Here is a 22,677-nt window from a genome sequence, read left to right as displayed (position 1 = left end):
AGAATTCTTTTATGATGGTTTCTCTATTAAACCATTTTTTGATCATGTATGCTTGTGATTGATAATATGATGAATGCATATATAAGTATAACTTACACTTGAATAATCGGACTAATGGATGTGGTACTCTTGACTAAAATATTATATTGATTGCCCTGTTACAAGCGAAAAATGTGACACTTATCACACTTATCGATTGTTCCATTACGGGCGGAAAATGTGACCGTGGTTAGTCTAAAGTCAGAAATTAAAAAAAAATGTTGTGTGGACGCGAACTTGATTTAATGAATAAGGACTTTAAGCTAATTTTATTATCATTGATTGCCCTGTCACATGCTGAAAATGTGGCAATATCGATTATCTTGTCACGGGCCAAAAATGTAACACATATTGATTGCCTCATCACGGGTAGAAAACATGACCGAGATTTGGACCAAAGATGAAAAGTTAATTGATCATGGATCCGAATTGAGTTAAAAAGGAATGGAATGAAAATCTGCTTGAAAATACTATTGAAGATTTATGAGATACCGTATGATTTATCACTCTTGAGTGGTTGGATTTCTATTGATATTTGATGTACATATGTTTACTGTTTATTCAAGCATTATTGATAGTCGGTTTGTGATTTCATGATTTGTGTAATGATTTCTTGTTATTTTCAAACTTATATTATTGCGTTGGTATGAATGTGTGGAAATTCTTACTGGGTTGTAAAACTCACACCACCTCTTTTCTTTTTCCTTTCAGAGTTGCGAGTCACTTGATACTTAGCTATAGTTGGGATCACATGTAAAAAGATGAATAGATGGACCATCATTGATACTGGTTGGATAATTAAATTTTGTAATTGCATTAATTTTATTATTTATTATGAATTAAGATCACTATTGATATTGAGGTTGTAATAAATTTTTGGGTCTTGTAAATTTTCTGAAGCATTACTTTAAAGAGTATGCGGCTATATCACGTAGCCGACCCGAGTGTTGGGTTCGGGGCATAACATTGTTAAGCATGTATCACATAGTAATGTATCCAAACAGCCTAAAGCAGCATACTGCAATTTCTTTAAGTTATTTATATCTGAATTAATTAAGGATGTGAGTTGCTGTTCTCACGGAGAAGATATTGTGGTTATTTCATTAGAGTTTGCTAACTTACAAGACAAATGATAGTCCCCTTCATACCAGTATCTCCAAGAAGGTAACATGCATAAGGCTTGCAGAGTTGCAGCTAATGCAACGCAAACCAAAATCAGCAAACAAGATCCCTACACACATAGAAAAAGCCGGCTTTTTTTGCCGACGCTAGTTACACGCGTCGGAAAAAAAAAAAAAAAGGCTCAGGCACCCAAATTTGTCACGCTTCAAAAAAAGCGCCGGTGGCCTCCTTTCCAAATACCCACCGATCGAGCCTTAGCCCTCCTTTTCCGCCCCTCCGCCTCCCCAGATACCGAGCCCGGCCGATCCCCTTCGTTCAAACACGAACCAGACCCGGATATATCACAAGAACCCCTGTCAATTGACGTCTCTTTGCTCAGCCATTGTGTGAGAAAGGTTTTATCTTAGACTCGAGAAGAAAACATCTCCACCTCCACTTATCTTTATAAAACAATCATTTTTTAAGCATATAGAATTAACTGAAGCATTTTTGAACTCTCTGGGAGCTTTATCCCAACTTCTGCCAGGAGATGATAAGAGCTTAATTTTCTTGCTCAGCTCCCAGCTCTACAGCATTCTGTTTCTGCGCAGTTTTCTTCTTGTCAACTTCTTTATCTTCTCAAGCTTAAAAAAAGAAAAAGGTAAAAGAATAAACACGGGAAACCAACAAGAACAAGTGGGCCGGCCAGAAATGGTTAACCCACCGTTTTGACGTGTGCGCCGGGGAACGGAGCGGCGATCGGAAGCGGTGCACATCGGACAATTACCGGGCCTCATGCTTCCACTTTATTGATAAAGAAGTTGTTGGGTCCATTTTTCATGCTGGGCATTAAATAAGAAAGATGCTTCAAGTAACCCTAGAAAAGTCACTCAAACAATCACATCTCTAGAGAAGAAGCAATGACAATGCGCCATTTTTTTTTTTTTGAGCTATCATATGAGGTTGTGGATGTTTGTTTAGCTCCATATCAACTCTTTGCTAGAAAATGGTGGTGGGTATTTATATAGCACCAATAAATTTAAATAATATTTTTTAGCCGGCTGTTATTAGGTGAAATTTTAAACTATTACAAGTTAAATTAATATTTGTCCTCTTTGTCCCAACACCAAGTGTGCCATCAATGATGCATGCCTACATTCCAAGTTAGTAAAAAAAAAAAATTAATAATTTTCAAAACAATTCTCCAGCGCCTGCCCTACAACATTCAAACCATAGTTAGTACGTGACATTGCTTTTCAACCGAACATATTTATAAAGAGACAAATAGTGCTGTAAATTATATGATCTCTCGTATATGGCCGATCACTTGAAAGGGTCGTATGAGTTGGAGAGAGAAAGTTGAGTACTTTAAAACTTGTTTGTTTTTTATTTTCTTTTTATTTTTTTATTTTTTTATTTAGGTATGAGTCCAGCAAAAAAAAAAAAGGGGGTAATTCCCCAGCTTTTCGAATATCCTTGCTTGGAACTCCAAGAAAACCCCTAAACCTTCTTTACAAGCTCCCAAATTCCAGCAGCCAGGTATCCAAGCACAGTAACCTTTCCTCTCCCTGATAACACACATATTAGCCCGTGAGATAACCACAAAGAGATCAAGAATAGATGCGTTCCTTACAACCAGCGCCCAGAGCCCCAAGCCCCTCTTTCCTCTTCTAACACGCAAGATATGTATCACCTCCAATTCTCTTTATTACTCCTCCCACACCCCATCCCCTTCAGTCTCCGGCCTCCATTTTCTCTTCTTTTCTTTTCTTTCTTCTAAACATATACGAATATACACATCAATGGCCAACGGGAATGAGTGTACGGTAGACATCCACCGCATGGACGAGCAAGCGTCGGGACCTGGCGGCGGCGGCGGAAGGCCGGTGTCGGGGTTACGGTGGATGGCGACGGCGGTGAAGGGGGCGGGGAGCGCCTGCTTTCGCACGCTGACGGGGCCGGCGGCGGGACCGCTCATCTTCGCGTGCGTGTGCTCGGCGCTGGCCTACGGAACCAAGAGGCGGAGGAAGCCGGACGTGCTCCACCGACCGTTGCCCATCGCCGCGCTCCACCGATCGTTGTCCATCGCCGCGCTCCACGGCGGGGAGGCGGCCTTGGAGAGGATCCTGGACGCCCAGGAGGCGCGCGTCGACAAGGGGGCGCTCGACACTGCCGCCGAACAAATGCGGTTGCTGCTCGCAAAGGAGCCCATGACTATAAGCTACAAGGAATTGCACGTAGGCAACTCTCAAGACCTTCTTCTTCTTCTTCTTCTTCTTCTTTTGAAACGGCAGTGCATATAGCTCTAACGTGAGTACTTCCCAACCCTTCAGTATGGTGCATGAGGGGTGCATCACTTTCTACCATGTGGATCTCCTCTGATTACGACTACTGCATAATAAATACGAGGATAATCATGCTTAGGAGACCGACTCAGCGCCATGCTCGTCTTTTTCTCTCGCTTATTTCAATCCGAAACTCATATCTTATCTATTTCTAAATATTGGTAGGAATGGATGATCGTACTCACTTTTGATATGAGTTGAGTTTTGTTGGCAAGGATGCTCTATAACCCAATCTATTTGTAAAGAAATTTCAATTTTGTGGGGCGAATAAAACTTGTTTGCCTTCCAAACTCGAGTGTAGGATTTTTCCTTCAGTAAGGATTGTAGAAAATTTTCCACTCAATTTTATCTTGTTTTGCGCTGAGAGGACCTTAATGCACGTATGGTGAGCTCAAATCCCTAACTGCAAGAAGACCGAACATTTGCACTTGGACTAGGGGGTTGATTCATATAATACAGATTCATGGTGTGATTGCTTTTGATCAAAATTTTGAAAACTTTCATCAAATTAAGTTTTGAGTTAGGATATCCTCTCCGATCCGAATTGGAGCCGTTCGATCCACCAATCATGGCCAATTCCTGCTTCCGACGACAACTAGATTGGTCCAATATATGATATAAGACACCGTATACCTCATTAATTGCACCTAGGCCCCATCCAATCAAATTGGTGTAAAAATGTGTCATGATCTGAAAACTATACCACTCTAGTTCATGTTTGAATTAGAGAGGATCCTGACTCCTTTTTTTTTTCTTCCAGCTCATAAATCTACGGTGTATTTACCATATACGTATGACGTACAAAACTACAAGTGATGGAGCTATTATAATTGGATGTTCTGGTGACAATAGAAAGGGCTAGTAGAAGATTTTTTTTTTTCCCATTTTCTTCTGGCCTTTACTCTGGGATTTTCTTTTGATACTCCACCAAGGCTTCAATCGCACCATATGGCACGGGAGGCAGTGTTCATCATTGGGAAGGCGAACACCCATAGGGCCATTTCTCCCAGCTACGCTGCAGGTTGAAAGCCGTGCTAAAGTAATTAAAAGATAAATACAATAACATAAGCAAGGATTACGGGTCACTTACAGTTTTTCCCTTTGGTTCGATTCACTGATCGAGGAGTGGATTTTACCAATAAAAATCTACTATTTTCCACAACCTAAATGCCCAAAACACTTGTAGAGAGTCTCTTAATCACACACTTAAAAAATGAAGCCTTACATTCATATATATATATATATATATATATATATATATATATATATATATATATATATATATATATATATATATATATATATATATATATATATATATATGTATGACTTCAATGCATAACTGTCAATAGACAGTTTCAAACTTGGAGGGATGTCTATGAAAAGACATTTTTTTTGGACATGAGATCATATCTTTTGGTTAACCGGTTTGGTTGAATCATCATGGGTGGACCAAACCAGTTTTTCCAACAGTAATTACTATCTAAAACCATAATAATGGTGTTTAAGCAAACAAGATTTGATTTATGTATTGCTTATGCTTGGATATCGCATTAAATAAATCCATGTTAAAGTAGTTCTTGCACCTCATGACATACAAATGCAGATGTGTTTAAGAAATAATAATTCTAAAAGATACATCATGCACGTAAAATTTCTTTGCCAGCCACTTGAAAGATCTCACATGACATTACTTATCCACCAATTCAATTAAGAGTGTCGATGGTGTTTGGATTGGAAAGGGCCAGTTTGTCAATCACTGATGACAATGATTGAGCAGGGGCTACATGGTTGCAATTTATGTACTGCATGCTGTTTCCGATCCAACCGTGGACTAAAAAGAATCTTGATTCTTGGCTTAAACAACCAAGATGCTGTCACTCCTGCATGGTTTGATTTTTCAAATTGACAGTCAAATGTTAATATTCTCCAAACAACGGTAATCAAATGTTAAAGCAGACTCTGATATTATAATATTAACCGAGTTGGTTAATGGTTAACATTATATTAGCCAAGCTGTTAACAGACTCGATCACGGAACTTCATTGAGTCATAGTGATGATTTTTAACCCATTTTGATAGAGAAAGGCTTGATTCTTATTTTTTGAATTTAATGCTTTGTGTTCAAAAAAACTAAATGTGTTTGCATGGCAGAGAGCTGCAGCAAAACTGGAGATGAGTGGAAAGGAGGATGAGGCAATAAAAATGTTGGAAAAAGCAGCACAGGAGGCTGACGAAAAGAAGCAGCCTCATGAAGCACACGAGCTTCAAATGTTGCTAGTTGAAATGCTCATATACAAGGTTCCAATTCATTTAACCTTCCCTCTTTGATGACTTCCGTGCTGTCAAATTTTGTTACTGCGGAAGTCATTTAATCTTTCCTCTTTGATGACTTTATTATACCAATAATAAATAGTAATGGTCATAACCAACAAGAAAACTTAAAAGAACAAAATTTCCCATTAATAATATAACTAAAAACAATTAATAATTCTATGCAAACTTTGAAATGAAACTAGAAGGATGCAAATCTTTCCCAATAGGCAAGAAATCTCAATATGCCATTCTTTTTGAGCATTGTAACATTCTTAATTGGTCATCTCCCTCCCCAATCCATAGTTATATTTGAAGGCAAATTAGGTGCCCACTAATTCTTTGACATGCCCCTATTAACTATTTATTTTTCCTACTTGACAACATTTGTTTCTATTTACGTTTGCAAGGGAGAGTACAAGAAGGCTCTAGGGTGCAAGTGCCTTGAGGACAAGGTAATTTCTGATGCCCGAGGTCCCCTTTATAAGGTGAGTTAACCTCTCAACTGGCTTCATTTCTTCCATAAAAGGGATGTAAACTTCATTTAATAACAAGTTGTTTTGTGGCACCATAGGCGATAATTCACTCCATATTGGGTGACATGGAGAAAGCTAAAGAGTGCTACAAGGAGTTTCAGGACGTTCGCAGCCGCTTCCATTGGCCTGAGTCTATTAAGGAGGGATCTCCACTTTATGGCATCGTGCATGATTTCGGCAAATTTGAGAAGGTCGTTGGCAATCTAAAGAAAGAGATCGATCATGCTAAGACCATGCCTAAATAAAATAAAGAGGGGATGGTGCAAAAGGGAGGTTGTTATATATTAATAATTTGTGTGAAACTATATTCTTTAATTTTATGAGATTTGGGCTATTTATCCTGCATTAAGATCTCATGCTGATAGGAGAGACTAAGGTGCTGCAAAGTATCGTTAGCGATGCGAACAAAGAAATGGATGAAGTAAAAACTGAACTATGGTGTGCATGCCTTTTAGTAGATTATCACATGCTATGAGCAAGTCAGGAAATATGAAGTATGACCAAGAGCAAGAACACAATATGCTTAACAAGTAATGTTATAGCCTAGTGGTTGTACTCACAGATTTGGAGGAGGGTCTACATACATACCTCAAAAAAACATTAATTTGTGTCTCCGACAAGCATATATCATACATGAGTAGTGGTCCTTCTACCATTTTTTTTTTTTCAAAACAAAAGGCAAAATTAGTAAGGCAATGTCTTTGGTGAAACAGAGAATCTTGGAAAAAGTATATCAATGAGTAGTATGCTATCTATAATGATACCGATCTAAAAAGTAAGTTACAATATCAAATTATGTTGCTTTTCATAAAAAGGGGTAAAAAAAAAAAACTATCCTGTTTGGATGATTAGACCGAAAATTTTATTGGATTCATAGATTGGGTTAGATCTTTTTTATCCTTATAAAATTCAGGCCGGCCCATTCTAAAACTATTTCTATGCACTTATGAATATAGACCTAGTTCAGACTATAATCCTTTGATTTTACTGGTTGTATTGGTTTAGTCTACAAATCCAACAGGATTTTTAGTCTAATCATCCAAACAGACCCCAAATGTTCTTGCTATCCTAAACTTCAGGTCCCTTACTTGTCGATACAAGTTGATCGAAACATCTATCGCATGGTCATCCTCTTTTTATCTTGAGGTCATAAATTTATTCTAGCCAGGTGGACAAGATCCAATTTCTCATAGACTTTCTAGATCTAGTACCTAGGGAAGCTGCTCTGATGGCATCTAATATAACTTTTATCGAAGTCGATGAAATGAACAATTTCTTGGACGACTGTAGCAGCTAATGCCACACAAATAATGTCCTCCCAAGCTAAACTATGGTCCTTGAGAGTGGTCATTAATAGGGACTTGATGTTCTTGTACCAATCCCTGTTGGTGGCACAAAACATGAATGCTGATAGGTTCTCAAAAATACTAGCCAATGCAGGGCATTCAGGTCAGCTAGCTTGCCAATGAAGGTAAGTCTCTTGATGATGGAACGAAAGAATTTGAGGATCACATGAAACTCCTTGCCTACAAATTCCAACCTCTATTATATGTTCGAGCTTATTCAAACCAAAAAATATTTTTAAATTTCAAACAATTAGAAGCCATTAAATATTTTATATTTTAAAATTATTTTATTAAAAGTTTTTAAGTCTATTTTAGAAATTCTAAATTTTTATATTTTTTTCGTATATGTGTACACTACGTCACATGACTTGGTGAGACCAGAGACATATACCATCAATAAGGTGTGATATTGTCCATGTCTTGTACACCTATTTCTTTTTATATTTTCCACCACATTTTTAAGAAGTCATTTTGACTTGTATAGCATGTGTTACATATGTATACTTAAGAAACTACCATATTTAGTATTTTGATTGTTACGACTTGATTGACTCAAACAATTAGACATTTAAGGATTATTCATTATTTCATTAGTGGCCTTAAAGGGTTGTAAAAAGAGGGTCGATGGTCTCTAAAGAATAAAGATACATGAATTTTTGAGCTAACTCTCCCCTCCTCTCCTCTCTATCACCAAGCTTTATAGAGCATTGTCTACTGCATATAGTTTATGAAAGGATCATTATATCTTGCAGCAAAGCCATCAAGCAATTCGTGCTTCTTTTGGAACGGATCCTCTTCTAAATACAACACTTTAAAACACATTGCAAGGTCAATCGCACTTTTGTTAGTCTTTTTCCTAGTTCATCATTTATTTCTTTCACATTCCACCCAAAGTTAATGCACCTCTAGTTTGTTAGCCTATGAAGTTCGGCATGATTGACTTGAAGGTGGAGTGGGTGGAATCAACCCACTAAATCTAATTTTCAAAACAATCAAAAAAAAAAGTTACATACTCAAGTCAAGCAGTTCTTGATGGATAAGCTAAAAAGAAAAAAAACAAAACAAAAAAATTGCCTCGGTCTTCATTTAAAAAAAAAAAAAACACTAATTATAAATTATTCATTCATGGGAATGCCTAATAGGCTGAAAAAAAGAATTACTCTCTTCCTCAAGTGCTTACATAAAGAATCTTAAAAAATGGAGCTGGTGGAGTGAACTAATCACCACCTCCCCCATATAAGCAATCCCACCTCCCCGGTTCTTTTGTGCACTGAAAGTCAATGTCTTCCCCTTCGAGGTTCTTGTAATGGTGGGCGGCGTTTTCTTAATTTCTGGTCCCCAATTATCTCATAACTCATAGGCTTCATGTGCACTTGCGTGTGGGAGAAGGCCAAAAAGCCTTAAGCCTTAATCGTTGGATTCTCCCCACATCTTCAGAAGGTAGGCCTTGCAGCTGCTCTCGCCGATGTCTCGTGAGGAGGCCCTCCGGATCTGCTGCCCAACTCCATCGCGTTTGAGGTTATGCCTGTACTCCACAGCTACATGCTCGAAAACCTCCACCTCGAACATGTTGATGTTGATCTTGGGGCTCATAAGATCCCTCACGTAGGCGAAAGCGAGCTGGTCCCTGGGGTTAAAAGCTTCCAGCTCGTTGAATAGAAGGCAGGAGAAGAGGTTGCTACGAAGTCCGTGCCTCCTTATTATGAGTGCAGTGTCTGGAACATCTGGGCCATCATATAAAATAACTAGGAAACCTTAGAATAATGCGAAAGAGAATATGGTTGGCTGACACACAAGTAGGGATCATTCTTGTACTCAAAAGTCAGGGATGCATGCACTGAAACTTTTACTCCAAAAAGAGAGTTGGAATTTTGGAAGGATGAAGAAAAATTAATGCGACAGGTGGCATACAAATGCAGAGCAAGCAGGACCAGGCAGCAGCAGCAATAAGAGAGGGAAATCACACATAGAGTCCATGAATTAGACATTATAATTATGTTCAAAAAAAAAAATGAAGATGCATTTAGCTGAGTGGAAAGTTTTTTTCAATTATTTTCTGAATTTTGTGACTTTGATATGTGCACGGGGACAGGCTTTTATTCTGGTAGTAGGAAATCTGCAGCATATAGTGCATGCCGTTTCATTTTCTTAAATAAGGTAACACAGAGTCTCAATTCTCTCCAACTTTTCTCTTAAAAAGCATCCATGACATTGTGCTATCTAATAAATTCTGTTTGCATACACTGACATAATTGGAGGTGCTTTAAGAAAACAAAAGGAAAAAAGAAAACTGTGATTGGAATACTTCTGTTTGAGAATTCCATTAAGCTTTAAAATAACATAAAGATAACTTACCAAAGAGGAACAGAAATTAAACTTAAATAAGGTAAATCACTGTTGTTACATACTCAAAAAAAAAAAGAAAGAAAAGGAATGTTAGCATGTGATTATGTGTGTGTATATACATTATGAGAAGTTCTGAATGCTGATCCTTTAATTGACCAAAGTAACGTAATAGGTTGACATGCATTAAAGGTTAAGAATCACAGTGTCTAATTAGTAATGCTTCTATTGTGACCTATGCACTTTCCATGCACTACTTTCTGAGAGAGAGCATCCATGGACTTCCAAATATTTATTTTTTTGTATTCCTATCAGAAAGAAATAACAGAGGATATCAACATAGGCATGTCTCTTAGGCTTATAAGACACAAAGGTGAGTGTGGCACCTGTTGTATACGGGTGCTTGCTGGGTGACCAGGGTTGCAGCCCATTCTCACAGTATGTCTCCATTTGCACTCTCAGAGACTCGATATCTGCCCACTTCCTCCACCTTGCGGTCGCCATTGCCTCTTCCATGGTGTGGACATTGAAAGGATGCTTGGAGATAGCCATGTCCGCATCCTTTGCTATCAAAAGAGAATGGATCAGCAGCAAGGGGTCTACTGTGAGCTGAAGCTTTGCGTCCAACCAGATGCTGAATTTCGAATGTGGGAAGAGCCTGTGAATCAAATGCTTTGGGATCTCTCCATTCATCGCAGGGTTATCATAAGGCAATTCGCTGCTCAAGACCCTTACTATCCTCCATGCTCCAATCATGTCGACGCCGTCCCCTTCCGTGTTCGTAAGGATGTCGTGGGCAGCAAGGCCTCTGAGAGTGGAATCATCTATGAACATAAAGAAACAAACAAATTGTAATGTCTGGACGCCCAAGCCCTTTGGTTGCCGAATTTTGTCATGGTCGCCGAAGATCGCCGATGCCACAACCACTCCACTGCAACGCTCCATGGCCAATCCGTCTGCGTTCGAGGCCACAAACAAAGCATGAGGGGATCAAACAAACAATCATGTTAAAGTGGACTGCAGGAAGGAACTTTCCTAACTCACTTAATGGAATGTTTTAATTGAAAAGGTGACATCTTTTATAATACGAAATTCTCTTTATTCCAAGCGAAGGTTTCCTTTCTAGAATCAAAATTCAAGGTTCGGACATTATGTTCTTCACCAAATAGAATTGATGGAGTTTAGGTATTTGGTTATTTTTTAATTTCAGATATGATTTTCACCTAATATAATTCTGGAAAGGAAACCCATTTTTCCGAGAAATTCAATCCAACATGATCCATCCTCCAAAACATCCGTCCGAAATTGTAAAATTATCATAAAAAGAGAACGTCCAACTAGAATTCATGAGTCACGGTCAAAAGATAATTATAAGGTTTAGGAAGAACAAACCAGATTCCCTGACGGGGAATTCCTTGAGGAATCCACAAGGGACCTCAACCTGATCATCATCGGTGTGATTGAAGAAAGACTTCCTCTTCTGCGTCGAAAAATTCCCCGCGAAGCTGCCTCCCCTGCCCGCCAGGTATCTCAAACCAGGGGAGGAAGGAGCGGACGACGTGGAATTCCAGCAGAGACTACGGATCTCCTCGAAAACCGCACGGTAGTCTGATCAGATGGGACGGAATCCGATCATAAAAATCGAAACTTGGATCGAAATGACCGATATTTGGATCGAATTTTGAGAGAATTCACCTGAGAACTGAACAGGGGAGCGGCATGTGGAGCGGGTGGTCGGGAGGGCGTACTTGTGCTCGCCGTAGGTGGAAGGGTAGGAGAAGAGCTGGGTCTTGGGGATGAGGGGAGGGCATCCCGTCTGGGAGATGGAAACGTAGATAGACAAAGGAAGAGTGGTGAGGAGGTAGAGGAGGGAGAGGCAGAGGATTTTGGATTGGAAGAGGAGAGGGGATTCAAGCCTTCCCATCACATGTCTCGCCGAGCAGAGTCGATGCGCCTCTGTTACCTATATGCACGTCTCTCTCACTCTCCTTCCACTTTTCCCCTCAGGCCTCATTAACCTTGCGACACCAAGAGCAGGGACCGCGGTTCATGCTTTGCACCTATCTACGGTGGATAGAGAACACAAGTAGATAGGTAAATCATTATGAAAAAGTGTTTAATTTCATATCATTTATTTAATGAAGAAATTTTGCATACTTATATAAGATTAAAAAATTTAAAATATACCTTTCAGCTAATTTTTTTGGATGAAATTCTGCACTATGATATTTATGTGAAAAGCATTTTTTTTTTTTTTTTGTAATACGCTAGAGTCCCAGTTGTGTACTATTTAGCTATCAAATATTCAAATTTATGCAAATTTTGAAACTGATGTGAACAAATTTGGTATTAGAAGACCAAACTTAATGCAAATCTGCAGGGCTTGGGATTATTTAATGCAAATCTAGACAAATTTAGTCGTGATATAAACTTATGGTAAAGGCTTATATGTGGATTTTGGAATCAAAAATCTGGACCAGATACCTTACCGACTCTCAAGTACATTTAAGCCTGGTAAAATTATGGTATAATGTCTTGCAGCAATGGCTTTCATTTCCTCGCTATTGAAGTAAGAACTCGGATAAAACACTACGGTGTGCCCAACCAGGGGCGGCCCAATACATTTGGGGGCCTAAGGCGAATCCAATGAATAAGGCCTTTTTTTTTAATAATAATTTTTTTTAATAAATATAAAATATTAAAAAAATGATATGAAAATGGATAGCTATCAAGTACACTATTTCAACAAAGGTACATGAATCTAACAAAGATAGGCCAGAAATCTTTTTAATTTAATATTATTTTTGAATGGAAATGCAGAAAAGTAATTATCCTAAAAGAAGGGCCATAAAACTGATTAAATAACTGAGATAATGCTTGGCAATTTTGTTTGTCATGTCAAGCAAGAGCAGAATAGGAAAAGGTCATCCCATGGCACTTCATGGTCAAGGTAAAGAAAAGAATTTCTCTAGGAGCTTCTCTACAAGAGAAAGTAGGGGCATTATGGGAAATTGACTCCATCTAATTAATAAAAGTCCCATCCCTCCATCTCCCCTTCAAGTGAGTACCCAAGCAGCAACCGCAACATCACAGCACAGCAGCCATTCAACCCCCTCCCTCCTTCTCTCTCTACCACCCAAGTGGGGAGAAGAAACCGAGAGGAGAAAATTAAAAGAATCTCCACCCTCCAAGAAGTCCATTTCCAATCCCCCTTTCTTCCTGATGGCCCAGCTGGATCAGGAGTAATGTGAGGGAAGGAAAACCAAGACCAAAACCAAACAAGAGAAGGGATGAAAGGTAAGAGTGGCTTCAGCCTTCAGGCGTGTATCAAGCCAACCAAATCCCTCCTCTCTCTCTCTCTCTCCATCCAAAACAAAACTACCGTCCCCAACTTCCTAAATTTCCCCTCTGCAGGCCAAGAAACTCTCCACCTCCCTTCCATCAAGGGGGAAGACTCGTAGCCAGCTCATCCCGTTTTATATGGGGCCTTTGCTTCCTTTTGGTCACGGTCCCTCCCTCCCTCCCTCTCTCTCTCTCTCTCTTCACCTTTCGGGGGCCTTCTGTTGGCCCGGGGCCTTAGGCGACCGCCTCAGTCGCCTCAGGGCCGGTCGACTAAGGCTCGGGCCGGCCCTGTGTCCAACCCTGCTACGTAATTCCCCGAGATTTGTAAAAGCTGGTACGGAGGTTTGGTGCAGTAATTCCGTGCTTCGGAAGAGGAACCCAACATCGGTGCCTTCAGTTCAAGGCGGAACACTTTTATAAAGCGTTGTAATGTTAGGTGGGTATGTGGTCCGGACGGAGGGGATATTGGTCTTTTCAGCCATTTAAATCAATTCCTGATCCCTACCACGATGAAGTGTTTGGATTCTTCCGTCACAGCCTAGGCATCTTCTAGCTGGAGATTGCTTACTGGAGACTCAATAGAGTGTGGGAAACTAACTTGCTCTCTTGTTCTTGTAAGCCGTCCGAGGTTATAGAAGGTACATAGTTGGGAAATTGAGGGTGAGCAAATGGGCCGGACATCCATGTCAGGCTTTGTACTTCTGATTCAGCCTCAGGGTGCAAAGAGATGGAGTTCATTCCAACTCTATCTTCTTTACCACTTACATTCCATCATGACTCATTAATTAACAGACCAGTCAAAATTAATATACATATATGCTGCATCCTAGCCCGTGTAGCCGAGATTTATGAGACCTGATGAAGGTTTTAGCTATCATCGGGGTGGTAGCACAGTTGGAATGGAGTTTTATTTTCAATGAAGTGATCCAAGTTCGAAATGCGGAGACCGGATACCCCCATCTGATTTGCCCATTGGAAACGCTACTGGTCCTCTAGTATTGAGATGGTGCTGGGGTAATGCTCTCACATGCGGGTTTATCCGTGCTGGTGGGAAGGGTATGAGAAACTTTCTATCTGCATCGAACATTTTTTGGTGGAAGGATGGCCCAATGAGGACTGCTACGTGGGTGAGGCTAATTCCCCTCCCTCCTCCTTTATGCAAAAAAAGAAAGAAAAAAGAGGGGTGGTCATAGCTGGACTGATAAGTAAAGCCTGGTCCGAATTATTAATCATAGCTCAGCCACTGGTCTAGCGAGTAGAGGGGGATGGATGATGCTCGACGTGTATAAAATTGTATAAATAAATCGTGTATGAGAGAAGGATAGGATACTGCAACAAATAGAGCTCTTATCTATCCTTGGATGAGAGAAACCAATATCCTTGGATGCATGTATGCAACGGGAAGTTTGGAATTTGGATGGCTCTTACCTATCACCTCATGGAAATTATTTGATACCTAGATTGAACTTGATAAGTTCATCTTTCCCTCGTTTCTCTCCTTTGACAAGAGCAAGACAACAAGAAGTGCATTTTGCCTTCCTTGAATCAAAAAGTGTGTCGGGCTCTAAAATCATTCACATCATATGATTTGATACATGTCTGTTGATCAAAGTTTGATGAGACTCTTATCATCAAGCATTATTAGGTTCTAGCCAGTAGAGAAGTGCATTAGCAAGAGATGTGGCTCTAGAGACTTTGGTTTGCAGAAAGAGAAAAGAAAATAAAAAAATGTGGCCAATGAAAAAATAAAAATTTATTTTTTGTTTGGTTGGAGTTTTCAAAGAAGAGATATAAAAAAATAGCATTCTCGGAAAGGAAAATTTCATGAAGAACTTGGAAAAGCTACTTTCTACTTGTTGGAAATTGGGGTCTCTTTTTTTGTAAATCACATTTAAGTCATCAAAATCTATGGATGAGATTTTTTTCTTTATTATAGAGTATAATGAGTATTTTATACAATTTTTTCAGAAAAGTAGATGCTCAAACATAAGCTACTCTAAAATATATCACTTTTCATAATTAACCAAATATGCCAAAACTATTTTTTAGGCATCATTTTTTTCAGAAATTATCTTTTTAAAAAGAATATTTCAGTGAAAAAGAATTCTTTTCACGAATTAAAGAATTTCTAGGTAAAAAAGAAAGGTTGCCATAAACTTTTCCAGTAAATTTGGAAATGGGAAAGGTGCAGAAGAATGTTCAAAGGCAAGAGGGAATAAAAAAAGCAAAAGTTATGAAGTTCGTGATAGGAAAGCAAGATTCCTCTATAATTGCCGATGATTGCTCCCTATTTTTATGGTAGCTCCAGAGCGTGCCAAAACTTGCTCTAACATCGGTTATGTACACCATCAATGCGGTTAGTTTCGCTGCAGGCATTGGTGCATAAAGAGCACCCTTTTTTTAAGACAAGCTAGAGTTTCCACAGTTTATCTTTTATTGAATTATAGCCTTTTTTTTTGCTTACTTTGACTATTTAATGGCGAGGAGTGATACAATTTTAATAAGCGATACAGTTTATCTTTACTATTTAATTATAGCTTGTTTTTTATTCTTTCATTATTTAATGGCCGGGAGTGATAACATTCAAAGCAATCATTATAAAAAGACAACAAAAAAAATCATGATTCTATCTCCTCTTAACATCTACATATATTATAAAATCTGGCCCTTGTTGAACTGGGCTAAGTCTATTTGACCGGCCCATAAGCATGGCCCAAACAAAAAGAACATAGATAAAAAAATTGCCGCACGTGAATAAGACTTTCAATGAGAGTCTCCTACCTTTCATCTTCATTGGAGGAATCCAATGCTGATTAGAGCTCGAAAACTCGATCCCGGATCTATTTAAACCATTGAAGACCCCTCGGCCTCCCAATCGAAGGTATTGGCCAAGGATTGGACCTCGCTAGCAATTGATTTGAGCTTTCGTCGAACACCATTCCCCATTGCCACAACTAGACATCATCTAAAACCAGTAAGGTCCTAAAAATCCCTTAAGAAATCCTTCCTCCACTTCTTTTCAAGTTCATAGATCAAGAATTCCGACCGATCATGGCCTTATTTTTGCCAAGAATCGGATGTTGTATTTTTTTCCTATTTCCTTTTGATTTTTTTGGTATCATTCCTTCTTTCTGGTCGGTAATGCTGTTGGATCTTGTCGTCGAGGTCTCTGCCTGGTTTCTCACGATAGTTTGTAGCCATGGATGGGGCTTCGGTTGCCGGGATATCTCGATTCAGTGGTTTAAAGGGTCGAAACCCCTGTTTTTGTTGGTTTTAGTGTTGCCAGCTGCTAGTCGCCGTCGGCTGCCTGTTAGTCGATCATGAGTCTCCTAACCCCAAGCACCACCACCGCCACCCCTTTCCTCTTCTTTTTTCTTTCTCAGCTAGAGAGAGAGGCTTTGTTCTCTCTTCCTCTCTCCTTTTTCTTTTTTTCTCTTCTTTCTCTCTCTTATTTCTCTCTCTACCTGTACTATCTCTCTAGAATTGTTGGGCCTGGTAAGGATGTCTCTTAATGACTTTTGGTTAGCTCTAGTGAATGACCTTGATCCATAGTCGTTGGACGATGTGCCCCCCAACCTTGGCTCAATTGGTCACTCATTATCTCTATTGAACCACCTGTACCCTAGTCTAAATATGATCAGATGAATTTCATTTTGATCGGACCGACCGGAGTGTCAGACACTTCTGTTTAGTCAGCCCTATGAGGGTATCAAGACTTGAAATTTTTATCCTTAGATTAATCGCATTTAATTTTAATAAAATAATAATGTAGTTTCGAATATTAGGTTTTGAAGGAAGATCTTAGTATTAGTTGGATTGTGTACTCGCTGTTTGTGTAAAGTAGTAATGATGCGTCTTTCTAATTTTTTTTATTTATACAATATTATTTTGACATCAAAAAAATTATTAATTGATTTATATATGATTTATGAATTTTATGAGATGGTGTTTCCAATGAAAAATAGATATGTAATTAGGAGTAATATTTTTCAAACTATTGTTATATTGTTTACTGATCTTACATCGTATATGCATATTTTGATTGGATTATGATATATATATTATTTTATAAAAAGAACTTTGATATATATTATATTCGAACTCTGAGCCTGACTATATTCTGAACCTTACCAATTGGGGATTATGCATTGGCACTCTGACTATTATTAGGCTCATTGGATCTGCTTCTAGCCTTACCATGAGATATAAATATGGTATTCTGGCCCACTCCGCAAGGTATAAATGCGATATTCTGGCCCACTCTATGGAGTATAAGTGTAGTATTCTGGCCCATTCCATGGGTATAAGTATGATTCTATTTTTGGCACAGGGTATAGATGTAGCTATAGTTTAAGGTTGTTGAGTTAAATATGATTTTTTCCGAATTTGATTTATGTTACATCTACGAATATTTGAAAGATATGGAATTTAATAGATTTGTATTTTGAAACGGAACCGATTATGTCTTTACATTGATTCATTATAATTTGTATTTATATTTTATGTTATTACATGAATTGTTTAGTTAAGGTATTTATTACTTATTGGGTTGTCTATCTCATTATATGTTTTCTTACTGTTTTTACATAACCGAAGAACTAGTATTACTGGGGTTCAATATAGGAGAGCGACTAGCAAAACTTTGGCACAGATTATCTTAGATTATAGTTTTCTTAAATTGATGTATTGTCTTAGAATATTGCTAGAATTGTGAGATATTTAAATTTTGAGTTAGTTATTAAAGTAAAGTTGCATATTATCACTTAAGGTTGTTTCGCTGCATGTTTATAATATCGTGATGAGATATCTTGTATAGTCGTAGAGAGAGTTTTTTATAAGTATACGGTGATTGCTACAACTCTCGGTTCGTCATCGCAGATCGGAGGTCCTCGGCTCGGCTATAATAAATAAAGCCCACGAATGAAAAGTTGGAGATCTTCTGAGGCCAATGGAATCTTGTACGAGATTTATTGCTAATTTATCCCAAGTTGGTGGGGCAAAACTATCAAACATGCATGTGCACCCGACACAATCATTTTGCATGAGAATATTGGAAGGACAGATACATTGGATTAGATTATTCATTATTGTCGATTTCAGAGCCTAGGTCGAACAAATGATCACCAGAAGAGCCAAATAGTTTATGCACCGCGAGGGTTGTAGGAAAAATGAAGGGACCAAATATTTCCTAAAGAAAAAGTGCGACATCTACTGCTTGACTTTATACTGAAGGCAACGTAGATCACATCTATGATAACTTGTTTGTGTTCTCGGTTTCGTCCTTGATTAGAAGATCGAATCAGATGCAAGGTGAAGACCCATCTTCAAATTAAAGGCATAAAAGAAATCTTTTATGATAGAAAAATCATAAATTTGGTAGGAGTCCTTGGAGCTTTTGTCACCAAAAAGTGAGTTTCTTCATTCTACTGCCAATAGAGAGTTGCTTCTTTTTTGATAATCAGTTGCCCGCTTATCATATTCTAAATTACAAAGCATAAAAAGTTGGATCAAGCTTTCCCGAGGCCAAGCAAACCTGAAGCTTGCCATGTTTAAACCTAATTTGTAAATACTTTACTAATGCCGATCGACTGTTTCTTTCAATTGGCTATCTAATTATCTGGAGCATCTCAATCCCCATCACTATTGTATTGCATGAATCATGAAGCCATGGTTTGTAGAAAGAAGTATACTCCACCAACTAAACAAATAAATAAAGATACAAAATAAATAGAGAACTCTCACCTTCCATCTAGGGAAGTGGGACCGTGAGAGTCAAAATACTAAACCTAGTGAGTGCCTCCCACTTCCAATGTTATCACTGTCCCTCCAGTCAAATAAAGAGATGATTAGTCTTGCAAGTTCTACAGAATATTACACCAAATTCATGCCTCGGCCCACCATCCTAAGTTTTATATCCCCTTGTCCGTCTTGATGATTTTAGTGATTTAAAGAGTGAGACAAAGGTCAAAAGCCAGCCTTTTCTATGTGTTTATCATGCAAGGAATTGGTTTAGGTGATGATTTGAAAGGGATTGGTCAACTTCCGTGAACCAATACTCATGATGGATAGTCGTGTTGGCTGTGAGGCAATAGCAAATTTTTTACTTCATTTATTTTTATAAGTCATCGTCAAAGGGCTCATGATTATCCTAAAATTTTCATCGATTGCTCGACCAGTCGTCGTCATCATGGTATGATAATAGTCTGATGATAAGGCATCCTTCGCTGGCATGGAATGCAAAGTAATAATTCATCATGAGATTCTTGTGGACGCAAGCAGGTTTGTAGATATTGAGATGCAAATAAAATGAGAGGTTTGTATTGTGTTATGGATTAGTATAGACTCGCGTATGTATTTGATCCTAAAATCTTTATGTATCAAAATTAGTTTGGAAAATTTATATTGCAGTAAATTTTTGATTATCTTTATCTTAATATGTCGTGGTAAATTTATCATCCATAGATTGTTTAGACTCGTATTTACTGCATTCGATAAAATCAAAAAATAAAATATCTTAGAGTGCCGGAGGCAACTCCTTATCTCTAATCCACGGAATATTATCGAAGTAATTGGCTACATAACCAGCCACTCAATTCACAGCCATCTATCTTTCGCTGCTTGGTAGACTATTGATAGGTTCAAGTGATAAAAATAGAGTAAAATGGATGGGAGAAATTTTCAAAAAGAAGAATGAAGAGTGCCGGTAATCATGGTAACACTATTGGATGCCGGATGTCAACGAACTTGTGCTCAATCCCACGTCCACTCATTTTTGATTGGACTTGTATTAGATAAACCATAAAAAAATAGATTAATGGGACAATGTATGTGGCTTACATTTCTCATCAATTGACACTGTTGACAGTGGCTGATGACAGGTAAAAGACAATGTTCATAAAACATCATTTATCCTTTAAATTTAACCCATTTATAATTTTTTTAAAAAAAGTAATATCCACGAAATCTAAAAAAATAATGAAAAGGTTTTTTTCCCTAAGAATTAGGCAAAGTCAAATCCAATATATCTATAGTTTAAATTTTTGCCTCATGCCTAAATTCTAAAAAATAATATGAGTGAAATTCAAAAAGGTTATCTGGTTTTTTTTTTATCATTGTGACATCACCAAAGAGTAGTTGATATTTTACGTTAATAACGTGTCAATCGTGATGTGATTTGACCACGTATTTTCTATCTTTAAAAGGGTTGGAATAAATTGCTTCATAGCTTAATGTTAGCATTTCTTTTGAATATGTCCAAACTAGTAACCAATAGTTCACAATCATACCGATGAGCATCATTGACTATCTTTATATTTTGTATTTCATGGTAAATTACTCTTTTTTTTACTCATCATTTAGTACTTCGCAGGATAGATCGCAAGTACAGGTCTCATGGGAGGAAAGTGCCTAAAAATGTTGGATTTGGAAGAGATTAGGCTAATGTGGTTGTCACCTTTTAATGACAAGACATAAGCTGATATCATATAGTTATAAAAGTTGATGACACATTGTCCATCCCTTTAGCTCATTTCATGTATAACCTTCAAAAAAAAAAAATAGTGTAATCCAAAAAAATAATAAATTTAAGAGACAACTGATCTGACCTGCACTTTTCATTGACGTGACAGTAGCCACGCCCGGCTGACAAAAAGAATTAGTAGCAAATCAATTGTCTGTTAAAATATATTTTATATATACTTTTGAAAAAATAATGCTAAGTGAGCGCTCCGGGATTATCTTATGCTATGTTGGTTTTGTGACAACATAATTTTGGGAAATAACTCCTGAATAGTTATAACAAGTACCAGAGCAGGGACTGAGCATCAAAGAACCTGGCAAATGCACAAAGGCTTATTTCCAACTGTATCTCTAGTGCAATTAAGCACATCTAGAGGGAGAGCATAAGTGTGGATGATTGGAAGACATCTTTTAGAGCCGATCAAAGTGGCATCATGCTCTTGGATACTCCAGCTTTGCTATACTAGGGATTCCTAAGCACTCTTGTGACTGATATTAGTGGATGTATATATGCGAGGGCTTCGTAAAGCCGCCATTTCAGCCAAAAAAAATGCTAGTAAAATCTTAAAAAAAAAATATTTAAGAGATAGCTAATGCAACCTATATTTTTCACCAGCATACCGTTAACTTGGTCTAGCTATTGTCATGAATATAAAAAAGTGTTTGTCATGTTACTTATCTGGCTTCCTCGCGTATCTATCATTTTTTTCAGATTATACCTATGTAAATCTTTTAGGAGAATTGTTAACAAAATCTCCGAAAGATAACAGATTTAAGAGTTGTTGTCATGGCTTGCATTATGTCATTGGCATGACATCAACTCAGTCCAAGTAGTGCCATGCAAAATCAAAAAGTATAATCCAAGTTTACTTTCATTTGAGTTTCTTGCTGTTTTTGGATTTTACTAGCATTAATCTTTGAAAAGTAATACAAGTAACAACTAGCATTATTTTTTTTTTGCTCGGCATTATTGAAGACTAATGGTCTCACATTGGACAAGTTAAAATTTTTTGTGGTGCTTATATATTCCTAGGCTCGTCAATATACACATTTATATTTTTAGATAAAATCTTAATATGGTATGAGAGCCTATCGATCCTTCTTGTCTATTAAAATTCTATTTTTTTATTTATTAGACAATATATTATCTCTCATTCGGGTCCATTCCAATGAAAAAGTATCAGCCACATCAGGTGTCCATTGAATCTATAGCCTTTTGAATTTTAGTAGAATAATGGATATTAGGGACAGTCAGGTCTTTCTTTCTTTCTTTTAATACATTAAGTGTCCCCTAAATTATCTTATATCTAATCTTTAAAAGCATTGATAGCAAAATTCACAAATGAATTTAAGTGCTAGCTAATGTGTGTCATGCTTTTTCATCAATATAGTATCAGATTGGCTCAAAATGAAGTCATGCCGGTTGAAAAAAATATATATTAACGTTATCTTAAATTTATCCCACATCTGAATTTGCGAAGTATATATATTTTTTTAATTTTTAAAAGGATTACAATTTACAACCTGTTTCATTGCCCGACGAGGGCATCAATTAGCTGTCAAGCTGCACTATAACCATGTGACTTGGTGGTAAGCGTACTTGTTATTGTCGTTTTATAATCCCCACAATGTCCTTTAATGATTTCTTCTATGAGTAATATTTTCTTAACATAATACTCATGTTACTTTGCAATCATGGGGATTAATGTTGTGGATTTATTCTTATGATGCTGCATGGCAACATCACAAGATACAAGGCTTGTTGTCCGTCTACCATATGAGCTAATCTTCTTT

General features: G+C 37.8%; 2 protein-coding genes across 2 annotated transcripts; one reads left to right on the top strand and one right to left on the bottom strand.

The window, feature by feature from the left end:
* The first annotated feature begins 2,820 nt into the window (after window positions 1-2,820).
* On the top strand, window positions 2,821-6,683 carry LOC103703031. The gene is made up of 4 exons (XM_008785730.3): window positions 2,821-3,377; window positions 5,640-5,786; window positions 6,209-6,286; window positions 6,373-6,683. The coding sequence occupies exons 1-4, from the start codon at window positions 2,943-2,945 to the stop codon at window positions 6,577-6,579; spliced, it is 867 nt and encodes a 288-aa protein (XP_008783952.2). The 5' UTR covers window positions 2,821-2,942; the 3' UTR covers window positions 6,580-6,683.
* Window positions 6,684-8,772: 2,089 nt separating this feature from the next.
* Window positions 8,773-12,060, bottom strand: LOC103703030. The gene is made up of 4 exons (XM_008785728.4): window positions 11,719-12,060; window positions 11,416-11,631; window positions 10,410-10,979; window positions 8,773-9,404 (listed from the first exon to the last, which is right to left on the bottom strand). Exons 1-4 carry the CDS (start codon window positions 11,945-11,947, stop codon window positions 9,088-9,090), a joined length of 1,332 nt encoding a protein of 443 aa, XP_008783950.1. The 5' UTR covers window positions 11,948-12,060; the 3' UTR covers window positions 8,773-9,087.
* Window positions 12,061-22,677: the final 10,617 nt, after the last annotated feature.

This window comes from Phoenix dactylifera, chromosome 8 (genome assembly GCF_009389715.1).
Source record: "Phoenix dactylifera cultivar Barhee BC4 chromosome 8, palm_55x_up_171113_PBpolish2nd_filt_p, whole genome shotgun sequence".
In the NCBI taxonomy this organism is placed as follows: Eukaryota; Viridiplantae; Streptophyta; class Magnoliopsida; order Arecales; family Arecaceae; genus Phoenix; species Phoenix dactylifera.
Note: the sequence above shows the minus strand (reverse complement) of the source record. Positions and strands in the feature narration are given on the sequence as shown.

Bases quoted from the DNA above. Each gene is read 5' to 3' on its own strand.
- LOC103703031 (XM_008785730.3), top strand. From the start codon at position 2,943: ATGGCCAACGGGAATGAGTGTACGGTAGACATCCACCGCATGGACGAG. The intron at 3,378-5,639 runs GTAGGCAACTCT...TTTGCATGGCAG, and splicing joins TAAGCTACAAGGAATTGCAC to AGAGCTGCAGCAAAACTGGA. The intron at 6,287-6,372 runs GTGAGTTAACCT...GTGGCACCATAG, and splicing joins CCCGAGGTCCCCTTTATAAG to GCGATAATTCACTCCATATT.
- LOC103703030 (XM_008785728.4), bottom strand. From the start codon at position 11,947: ATGGGAAGGCTTGAATCCCCTCTCCTCTTCCAATCCAAAATCCTCTGC. The intron at 10,980-11,415 runs GTTTGTTCTTCC...CCTCGAACGCAG, and splicing joins ATTCCCCGTCAGGGAATCTG to ACGGATTGGCCATGGAGCGT. The intron at 9,405-10,409 runs GTGCCACACTCA...ATGATGGCCCAG, and splicing joins CAAGCACCCGTATACAACAG to ATGTTCCAGACACTGCACTC.